Source organism: Colobus angolensis, unplaced genomic scaffold (assembly GCF_000951035.1).
Source record: "Colobus angolensis palliatus isolate OR3802 unplaced genomic scaffold, Cang.pa_1.0 Scaffold116, whole genome shotgun sequence".
NCBI classification, from domain to species: Eukaryota; Metazoa; Chordata; class Mammalia; order Primates; family Cercopithecidae; genus Colobus; species Colobus angolensis.
Window position 1 is genome coordinate 4504807 of NW_012112697.1, and position 11083 is coordinate 4515889.

The window sequence follows — 11083 nt, forward strand, 5'->3', positions numbered from 1 at the left end:
GTTGGTCAGACTGGTCTCAATCTCCTGACCTCAGGTGATCCACCCACCTCGGCCTCCCAAAGTGCTGGGATTACAGGCATGAGCCACCGCACCCAGTGATGACAACTTCTTAAAAAATACAGTCCGTAAAAAAGATTTAGGAATAATAGAAATCCTTATTTTACACAGAATAAAACATAATCACAGAAATCAAGATGGTGCAGAGTATTTGGGGAGCTCTTCCTTGTTATCGTTTATAAATTTGTGCTTATACTAAAATTATAAAACATAAAATGTGAAGTGAATCTCCTTTATCCACAGTGGCTGAGAGCTTAACTAAATAGAATGCCCTGTGAGCAGGGGCAGAGGCAGCCTGAAACCCATGCTGGGCCTCCAGGGCATAGCTGTCAGTTCGGGGATGAAAACTTCATCTTCTGGCCAGGCACAGTGGCTCACCCCTGTAATCCCAGCACTTTCAGGAGGCTGAGGTGGGAGAAGTCCCTGAGCCCAGGAATTTGAAATCAGCCTGGACAACAGAGGGAGATTCTGTCTCTGCAAAAAAAAAAAAAAAAAAATTCAAAAATTAGCTGAGTGTGGGGGTGCACAACTATAGTCCCAGCTACTCAGGAGGCTGAGGTGGGAGGATCCCTTGAGCCCAGGAATTTGAGGCTGCAGTGAGCTATGGCTGTGCCACTGCACTCCAAGCCCAGGTGACAGAGTGAGACACAGTCTCTAAAAACCAAAAAAGCTCCACTTTCCACTCTTTTCTTTCAGGCTTCCTATCCAGTCGGGAGGAGATTGCTTCTTATTACCACTGTCCCGAGGCACCCCTAGAAGCTAAGGTGAGCCTTATACAAAACACCAGCTCTGAAGCAATTTAGGGTAAACTATCCCCTCTTTTCCTAGTTTCTGTTCCACAAGAAGTACAGGTGTCAGAGGGGGAAAAGCTGAGAATAATTTCCCTTTAGCAATTTGAAGACTTCTCATATAGTTGGGGTCACTAATCAGTGATTACAGTTAATGTCATTACAGTGTGATAATGACCATCCCATACAACTTAATGTGGTGTCTGTCTCAAAGAGGCTGAAAGGATCCAGAGAGCACCTATATTTGATTGTCTGTAAAAGATCATCTGAGAATAACTCATAAACACCAAAAAATTATTTTAAAAAATTTTACCAATAGGGTCTTTAAAAAAAAATTGTAGCTTTTCTCATTTACTGTAAGGTCATTTAGAGAGAAAGATAGAAGTACCAGGACATACTGAATTGATGGCAGTGCCAAGTTTAAATGATGTCCTTCCCTCTATAGTCTACTGTGTGGGGTCAGCATTTTCTAACATAATATGTGTCTGTCCCTCTATGTCAGACAAGAGCCAGGCTTCAAATCTCTGGCCAAAAGTAAATAAATAACCAGGCGAAAAAGGTCCAAGGCCAGCATGCTCTCTCATGGAAGTCTGCTGAGTCACAGCCAACCTGTCCTTTTTAAAGTGATTTGTTTAAGTGGTCAACATTTCAACAATAGTTATCAACATATATAAATTTCTTTTGGTTTTGGCTTAGTACATTTCCTACTACTTACAACTTGTTAAAGGAAGTTCACAATTGCTCCCAATTCACCCACCTGACAACTTCTTTTCTCCTGTTGCTGTTGGAATCCCTAATGAAATTAACCTTTTATTTGCTTCACAGGATGTCATTCTGACAAGTGGCTGCAGTCAAGCTATTGAAATGTGTCTAGCTGTGTTGGCCAACCCAGGGCAAAACATCCTGGTTCCAAGACCTGGTTTCTCTCTCTACAGGACTCTGGCTGAATCTATGGGAATTGAGGTCAAACTCTACAATTTGTTGGTAAATGACTTTTTAATCTTAGACTCAAATGCTCAGTAACTAACCTGTAAAAAATATATGACCATTCCTTCAGCAGAGGAAGGTCTCAAAGTGGTGGCTAAAGCCAGAGACAGACTTTATTGCTTACACTGGACCCTTGAGATAAGTGAGGATTCCCCCTAAATGTTTCAGAATCATCTTAGTCTCATCCTTTCTTTCTCTTCAGCCAGAGAAGTCTTGGGAAATTGACCTGAAACAACTGGAATCTCTGATTGATGAAAAGACAGCTTGTCTCATTGTCAATAATCCATCAAACCCCTGTGGGTCAGTGTTCAGCAAACGTCATCTTCAGAAGATTCTGGCAGGTATGTCCAGCAGACTTCACAGAGGACGAGGTGGGGACAGAATCCTTCAGCTGTTGTGTGAAATGACAAAAGCAGTGAAGTTCCAACCCTGGGGTGGAGGTGGGGAGCTCCATTGATGTCGCTCATCAATACTGTGCGATAGCAGTGGTAGGGCTTGCCTAAAAGAAGAAATCCTTGTCTCTTTATCACTCCCAGGAGAAAAAAGAATAATACTTGCCTCTTCATCACTCCCATCATGTTGAAGATAGGGTCTGAAATATCTAGTTACTTAAATGGCGAATTCAGGCTCTGCACTCTGGAAGAGTATATTAAGAATTTACAGTTCTTCAATAGGAAGACAAAACACACAAACATCAAATGCGAAGCACACTTTGTGCTTTTTGTCTTCCTCTTTAAGAATGGTAACTTCTTAATATTACGGGATAGGGAAATTACATGATATTATGTGACTATTACATGATAAAGCAATTCACATTAAAACTGATTTCAGCATGTTTCTTTTATTTTTAGTGGCTGCACGGCAGTGTGTCCCCATCTTAGCTGATGAGATCTATGGAGACATGGTGAGTCTTGATCAGGATATATCACTACAATAATCTCAAATTATTTTATGAAAACTTTAGAAGTGGAATAATCGGAAGCAACTCCTAATTGTTTCATTACAGCAAATCAGTATCCCTGCACTTTTAACAAATATACAGACCCACAACTCCTTAGCCAGTTTTCCGAAACCCAAAGAACTTTGGAAATCCAAACATTCTTGGAATTCATTTGGTTGCAAAACCTGTTTTGACCTGATATTTGTAAATTTTTATTTTTCCCACTTATGGATCTATATATTTGTTAAGAGTGTGGGGAAAATGGCAGAAATGTCAATATTCTTGATTCGGGTTACTATCCTAGACAGCTCTGGGAGTGTTACATAACATACGGTAAATGTGCTACATGGCCTTTCTAAAGCCCAAACCATTCTGGATTATGAAACATACCTGGCCTCAGGAATTTCAGATAAGAGATTGTGGACTCATATTTTAAATCTCTAACTCCTATAGACAGGAATTTCATAGAGTCAGCTTCATAGAGTTGTAAATATTACTGGGCTAGGTTCAGTTTCCTTATTTTAGGCTTCCTTTAATCCAGTCTAGATACCAAATTAAATGTCTTTGTGTAGTCCCCTTTGAAGCCTCTTGCAATCCCAATCATGCTTCAGGGTAGGGATGATCCCATTAATCCAAGGACCTGTCCCTAGTGATAGAAGGAAACGGGTGGGAGGCATGGGATCTGGGATTGCAGTGAGAAGTAGACAAGAAAACCACCACCAGTACCTCTTCTCAGGTGTTTTCGGATTGCAAATATGAACCACTGGCCACCCTTAGCACCGATGTCCCCATCCTGTCCTGTGGAGGGCTGGCCAAGCGCTGGCTGGTTCCTGGCTGGAGGTTGGGCTGGATCCTCATTCATGACCGAAGAGACATTTTTGGCAATGAGGTAAGAACAGTATGGTGAAAGAGTATGTGTAATTTAGGGTATATATTTACTTTGTAAGCACAGTGGAACAAGGGAGGCTTTTTTCTTTTTTTTCTCCTTGTCAGTCACACAGCAGGTGTGTGGCAGAGCTGGGCTATGAACCCAGAGGGTCTGATCTAAGAATGCCACTAGACACCATCACTTCCCAATATTAAAAATCTGATAGAAAGGTCAGAACAAGAAATCCTAAGACAGGGATGCTTAAGAAAAGCTAAACAACATGTTTCTTGTGTCTGTCTTTTAGATCCGAGATGGGCTGGCAAAGCTGAGTCAGCGCATCTTGGGACCCTGTACCATTGTCCAGGGAGCTCTGAAAAGCATCCTACGTCGCACCCCGGAAGAGTTTTACCACAACACTCTGAGCTTTCTCAAGGTACGGGCAGCTCTTGCCCTCCACTTGGGGAGTTTGGGAGTCAGAGAATGCCACCTGTGGAATTAGGAATAATTGGTTCTCCTTTCTGGAGCCATGTTCCAATATTAGGAGATGGCATCGGTGTTAAGCATCCACCCACATGTTTCTCACTTCCGGCCATTCTCTCTGCCCCTGGTGAAAAGCTTCAAGTGATAGAGCTTTTTCTTTTTCACTCCTTATGCCAGAACATCACGCCTACATTCTCAGTCTTCAACGAGGGGTCTATTTTTAATGACTTGTCTTTTACTTAAATCTTGATCCTTGATTTCTCCTTGCCTCCTCTTGTAGTCCAGTGCTGATCTCTGTTTTGGGGCATTGGCTGCCATCCCTGGACTCCGGCCAGTCCGCCCTTCTGGTGCCATGTACCTCATGGTGAGTATGTGGGTGGCAGGCCCTAGATCTGTGCATGTTGTAAGGCAAAGGGCAGTCATTCAGCAGAATTGCCACTACGCAGGGTACAAAGACAACCAGCTAGCCTCCTGCGCCAGGCAGTTTAGGAGTTGTCTTATTCTGAATTGTCCCACTGAAGTAATTTAGCCTCTATCAGTTCTCATAAAACTCTTTAAATGACTGAATTACGCAGGGCATGGTGGCTCACGCCTGCAATCCCAGCACTTTGGGAGGCCAAGGTGGACGGATCACTTGAGCACATGAGTTAGAGACCAGCCTGGGCAGCATGGTGAAACCCTGTTGTCTCTACGAGAAATAAAAAACATTAGCTGGGTGTGGTGGCACACTCCTGTAGTCCCAGCTCCTCAGGAGGCTTGAGATGGAAGAATCACTTGAGCCTGGGAGGTCGAGGCTGTAGTGAACCCTGCTCATGCCACTGCACTCCAGTCTGGGAGACAGAGTGAGACCCCACCTGAAAAGATGAGAAAAAAAAAAAGATTTATTTCTTCAGTACAGAGAATCATTTTATATATGTAGATACATGGAAGATTTAAGACACAAATAAGAGGCTTTTTATACCATTGTAATTCTCAACTGGGAGTGATACTGGTTCCCTAAGGGTATCTGGGAATGCATGGGGATTTTGTTTGTTTTCAGAATGACTAGGGGCTGCCATTTTGTGGGTCAGGGATGTTAAATACCCTGCAAGGGGTGGGCTAGTCTCATGCCATAAAGAATTGCCTGGCCCTAATGCTAATAGTGTCTCTTTTGAGACGTACTAGCATTCTATTTCCAGCTTTTATTTATCAGTGTCTGGGAAGGAACTCTTTAATAAATTATTAATAAAAATATATTCTCTCTTCCCTGAGAAAAATTCCGTAAGTGTTAGCCCTCTTATTTATCAGGGATCAGTAGTACAGTTCCAAGATATCTTTTAAAGTAGCCCCTATCTTAATTTCTGGCATAGGAAATTGGCCTGTTCTCCCTCCTTCTGATAAGTTGGCCTCTCCCTCCTATTGGTATAGGTTGGAATTGAGATGGAACATTTCCCAGAATTTGAGAACGATGTGGAGTTCACGGAGCGGTTAGTTGCTGAGCAGTCTGTCCACTGCCTCCCAGCAACGGTGGGTGCTTGTATCTCTCAGGACATTCTCAACAGTTTCTAGAGCCCCAGGAGCAAGCTCTGAGCTGGTTTTTAGCCTGACCTTTTCTCCTCCAACAAAATGTCTTCTCATTTGAAAAGATTCAAACTGATGTGTCTCATGGAGCCTATTTAAAATTTGCTTCTCCCCCCGATCATAATTCCATTCATATTGGGAAGAAAAGTTGTAAACAAATGTTCTAGGCGAGAGGAAATCGAGCCTGTCCCACAAGTCCTTTTAAGATGAATGAACTCAGTTGCTGACTTAGCATTCCAGTGATGGGAACTGAATGAACTGATGGCCCTGATGAAATGGTACCACTTCTTGTGGATCAGGGTCCTGACCATTTTAGGGTCGTCCAGTACCAGACTCAATTGCTCTGAAAGTAACAGGCTTTTCTTTTAGTGCTTCGAGTACCCGAATTTCATCCGAGTGGTCATCACAGTCCCCGAGGTGATGATGCTGGAGGCGTGCAGCCGGATCCAGGAGTTCTGTGAGCAGCACTACCATTGTGCTGAAGGCAGCCAGGAGGAGTGTGATAAATAGGCCTGCATCCATTCTCCTGAGGATGTGTCCCATCTGGGGAGGGCTGGACTAGGCCTTGCGGCTCCTCAGGGACTCAGGTGGCCCTACTGGGAGAGGGGCCTCAGATGCACCATGTCAAGAGTTTAAGATTGTTCCTGCTTTTCCCCAAGTACGATCACATCCCAGATTCTCCCTTGCCCGGCGCTGCTGGAGTGACTCACTAGTTCATTAATCTGCTTCCCTGTTGTAAGATTTCCTCCTTTTTTTCTTGAAAGTACCAGGTGAACAAAGTTTACCAGAAAGCAGTTGAGACAAGAAAATAAGAGCTCAGGATGAGGGAAAAGAAAAAGATCGAGAGAATTTATGCCCCCAACCATTTCCTCAGACTCTAAGAAAGAACACACTCTCTCCAGGCAGGTCTGAAGGTCAACGCTCTTACTGCCTCACTTCAGGTATACCTCACTTTATGCAATAGAATTACAACTGGAAAGAAGTTGGGGACACATGTATTTGGTTAATTACATTTTAAACACATTAGGAAACGTTGCTATTTTAACTTTTTATTGATTTTTGGGGGGAGTAAAGAATTGTGATGCAAATGAATATCCTTTAATTGATTGACCTCCTAAATTTAGATTTGTGTGCATCAGGCTTTCTTTTTTTTCTCTTTTTGGAGACGGAGTCTTGCTCTGTCACCCAGGCTGGAGTGCAGTGGCACGATCTCTGCTCACTGCAAGCTCTGCCTCCCAGGTTCAAGCGAGTCTCCTGCCTCAACCTCCCGAGTTGCTGGGACTACAGGCGTGTGCCACCATGCCCGGCTAATTTTTGTATTTTTAGTAGAGACAAAGTTTTACCATGTTAGCCAGGCTGGTCTGAAGCTCCTGACCTCAGGCAATCTGCCCGCCTGGGTCTCCCAAAGTGCTGGGATTACAGGCATGAGCCACCACGCCTAGCAGCATCAGGCTTTCTTAAAGTGATAGCATGTCTGTACTAGAGCAAGCAGGAATCAGAGACCTTCCAGAAATACTACTGTGTAAGGGCGAGAAATATCTTCACTTGTCCTTGTTATATGATCATTATTACTTTTGCTGTAATGTTAATATTGATTTATTAATATATATTATATTATCTTTTCATACATTTTCTAAGAAACATTTATATTGACGAGATCTTTTATTTTGCCGAGGGCATAAATTATTGTTTTTCTTTTTTTTTTAATAAACTTTACTAAGTATGACTCTTCTGTGATGTGTTTTCTTCTCCTCTGTTTGGGAATTTCTAATCCCAGGCACTGCTCAGTCTCATTGTTTCATTACCTATGAGGTTTCATTTACTTCTTTGTAAATGTACTGGCTTTTGGAGTTAAGAAACACAATTCCTAAAACATTTTATTTGGGAGCTCAACTTCTGGCTTCCTACTTACAAACAAGGCAAACCAAGAGGCAGTAAGTTATAACCTCTGGCCTTTGTCTTTAATTTTCAACTTTTTGGATCCCTAATCTCTGGTCCCAAGTTACTACCCTTGCCTAGATCCACTAACCACTCACTAGGTCACAAAGTTGATGCCTCTGGCTTGACCCCACGAATGAGAAGTGTCCTATTTTTTTTTTTTTTTGCAAATCTTTGTAGGCACAGTTGCCTGCTTAATTATTTTCCTCAGTCCTTCCCTTAGAGTAGGGAGCCTTAAGTTACCTTTCAAGGTTGGGGGTAAGGAATCTATCACAACCAGTCTAGAGATTTCTCAGCAAGGGAAATTTTCCTTATCTAAAAGAGGAACTTCAGGACTCAACCCTGCCAATTAATGTCCTTCACAAAAATAAACAGCATATGTTCCCTTTCAATTGATGTTTGAGTTCACTGAGCTCACAGCAAAATTTACCTTTTAATTTTCTTCAGCAAATCCAAAATGAATATACAAAGGATGAGATGAGATAAAGATTTCAGTTTCCCGTATGTCACCGCTGCCAATTTTCCAAAAAAGCCAGGCTCCTCTTTTCCTGTTCCTCCATCCAAGCTCCCAAAGATCTCTAACCAGAAATAAACAGGAAGACTCCGTGATTTACAAAAGACATTTTAGCTTCACACGTACAGAAACTTCTACCCAGCATTACAGAATCCTACTGAGAGTTCTTAAATTCCTAAGTTTCCTTGGTATGTACAATTTGATAAGGGAGCCAATGGCTCTTCAAACATTTAAAAAGAACACATGCACACTGGGCAATTTCAAACGATACAAACAAACGCAACTGTCCTTTCTCATTCCTGTCCTTCAGCCACCCACTTTCTTCTCCCCTGAGGAAATCAGTTATCAGTTGCTGGTCATACTTTGCGATTATCCTGTGCCTATGTAAGTGTGTGTGTGTGTGTGTGTACGCACTTTTCCTTTTTTCAAATCAACTATTACTCAACTTTGTAGTTCTGCGCGCTATGGAGGTCAAAGGAGGGATGGCATTGCTGCGGTGTCCCCAACGTCCCGGGTGTCTCTAGATAAAAAAGGAACTAACGGGCGGCGGCTGCTTCCCACACAAGTTTAAAATTCCCGAGAGTCAACTGCCAGTTGCTTTGGGTGGTGGCGTCAGAGTGTCTTCAGATAAAGAATGCGTGTAAAGATCGGAGACGGCCGGGCGCGGTGGCTCACGCCTGTAATCCCAGCACTTTGGGAGGCCGAGGCGGGCTGATCACTTAGAAGGCTGAGGCAGGAGAATCGCTTGAACACGGGAGGCAGAGGTTGCAGTAACCGAGATCGCGCCACTGCACTCCAGCCTGGGTGACAGAGCGAGACTCCGTCTAAAAAAAAAAAAAAAAAAAAAAGTCGGAGAGAGGAGGGCTCTCAGCTGCGAATTCACCTTTTCTTTCTGTGACCGAGACCTGCCTACAGGGTAACTGGAGAGTATCAACATAGGGTGTTACCAAGCGCCTAACGGCTGTCCCCAGCCGACTTCAGCATCCCGACCCTGGGCGACCTGCGACTGCGCAGGCGGGGATGCGTGTTTAGGGGCTCGCGTTGCTCAGTGTGCATGCGCCGTCGCTAGGCAACAGGGCACTGCTCCGGGCGCCGGCGTAGAATCTGAGCTGCGGGCGAAGGTTAGTTCCTTTATTCCGCCCCTACTTTCTCTTAGGATGTTACATTTTGTTTCCTTTTTCAGCCTGTCTACCCTGGTCACACCCTGCTTCGAGTTTCTTTTCCTCCTTTGCCCCCGGTTTGGGCTCTGACTGGTGGAATTGTTCCAGGAAGTTGACAAAACATCCTCGGCTTTGTAATCACCTGTTCACCTTTCCCAGCTCTAGATCAGAACCAGCAACTTCCATGAGTTGTGACGCAGAGCGGAAAATCCTTTTAGCTGGTGTTAGTTTCCAATGGTGTAGACCCCTGGAACTTTTCTCCAAAGAATCGTGGCCCTCACTGTCCGCAGTGCCTGACATTAGGATCTCTACTCAGCCAGAAAAAAAATCCACCCCCGTGTTCTTGTCAAAGACAAAGCAGGACAGTAAAGTGATTAGGACAGGTTGTAACCAGTAATATACTAATGGAATAGGGAAGAGTCCAGCACGAACTGAACTGAACTTTGATTTGTACAAATGTTACTCAGACTTTAAAGGAAAAATGGGGGAATAGGGAGGGGGAGAGGAGTGAGGGGGCGCAGAAGAGTGAGGGAAGTGAAACATTACAAAAAGTGCGAAGTGGGGGTTAGTCCGCGTGAAACCCATCTGGGTTTGTTAAATGGTGTTTCTGGAAGTTAGGTTCTTATCCTCCCACAGAGGCTGGGAGACAGGGACCATATGTTAAGGTGTAGGCTGGAACAATAAACTCCTTTGGCAGCCTGAGTTTTTTCAGGCAGGCCCTTTAAAGCGGGGCTGGAGTCATTCTAGAGATGCTACCTTGAACTGTTAGAGACTGTTAGAGTTTTGTTCAAGTCTGTTGAGGCCTAGTCCACAAATGGCTGAGGAGTCTGGCTAGAGTTTGGTCAAGGAGATAATTTTTGTTACTCCTCATATTCTGCACATTACTCTGCACGAGGTGTTGTATTTTACGTACCCTAAAGTCTGAATTATTGCATATGTTGGAAAAGAACTGAATTCTCAGTACATATTATTTATAGCCTTATTTATTTTAAACAATTTAGGTTTATTTACAAACAAGTTTCATATAATATTATAGAACCGGCAAATACAGATGCTCTCTATAGGCCAAATTGTTTCATAGCACCTTCCAAAGACTCAGTCAGTCATTTGCTAACATTAAGGTTGAAGTATACTATATAGGAGGTGATGCCCAATTCCTCAAAGAAAACAATAAACAGACAATAGCACATCTGTGTCTTAATTTTTGTGTGTTTCAAATGTAGAAAAGAATTCTTGGTCGTTAACTCATTTGATAGCCTAAATTTAATGTATGTTTACATTATACCATATTTAAAAAGTAAAGCTGTGGGAGTGTTCCCTTTGGCAGTGCATATGCTAAAATTGGAGCAATACAGAGAAGATTAGCATGGTACTAGCAAACCAAATTCAACAGTATGTTACAAGCATTATACACCATCACCAAGTGGGATTTATTACTGAGGTGCAACATATAAAAATCAATCAATATAATATGCCACATTAACAGAATGAAGGACAAAAACCACATGATCATCTCAACTGATGTAGAAAAGTTAGTTGACAAGATTTGACACATTTTCGTGATGGAAACGTTCAACAAACTAGAAACAGAAGGAATCTACCTCAAGATAATAATAAAAGCCCTCTATGAAAAGCTTATATCGGCCGGGCATATGGCTCACGCCTATAATCCCAACACTTTGGGAGGCCGAGGTGGGTGGATCACCAGAGGTCAGGAGTTCGAGACCAGCCTGGCCAACATGGCAAAACCCCATCTCTACTAAAAATGCAAAAATTAGCCAGGCGTGGTGG

General features: G+C 43.1%; 1 protein-coding gene and 1 long non-coding RNA gene across 2 annotated transcripts in view; one reads left to right on the plus strand and one right to left on the minus strand.

The window, feature by feature from the left end:
* TAT (tyrosine aminotransferase) overlaps window positions 1-6384 on the plus strand; it is a 9071-nt gene extending 2687 nt beyond the window's left edge. Inside the window, exons 4-12 of the mRNA XM_011961895.1 lie at window positions 754-821; window positions 1671-1829; window positions 2035-2173; window positions 2684-2736; window positions 3509-3661; window positions 3945-4073; window positions 4401-4484; window positions 5528-5626; window positions 6050-6384. Coding sequence (XP_011817285.1) covers window positions 754-821; window positions 1671-1829; window positions 2035-2173; window positions 2684-2736; window positions 3509-3661; window positions 3945-4073; window positions 4401-4484; window positions 5528-5626; window positions 6050-6190 — 1025 coding nt within the window. The 3' untranslated portion in view covers window positions 6191-6384. The remainder of the gene's footprint in view (window positions 1-753; window positions 822-1670; window positions 1830-2034; window positions 2174-2683; window positions 2737-3508; window positions 3662-3944; window positions 4074-4400; window positions 4485-5527; window positions 5627-6049) is intronic.
* The window catches only part of LOC105526025, a 12261-nt gene extending 3803 nt beyond the window's left edge, over window positions 1-8458 (minus strand). Inside the window, exons 1-3 of the long non-coding RNA XR_001004007.1 lie at window positions 8329-8458; window positions 8049-8196; window positions 1874-2331 (exon numbers count right to left, since the gene is read on the minus strand). This is a non-coding gene — a long non-coding RNA (uncharacterized LOC105526025). The remainder of the gene's footprint in view (window positions 1-1873; window positions 2332-8048; window positions 8197-8328) is intronic.
* Between the last annotated feature and the right edge of the window lie 2625 nt (window positions 8459-11083).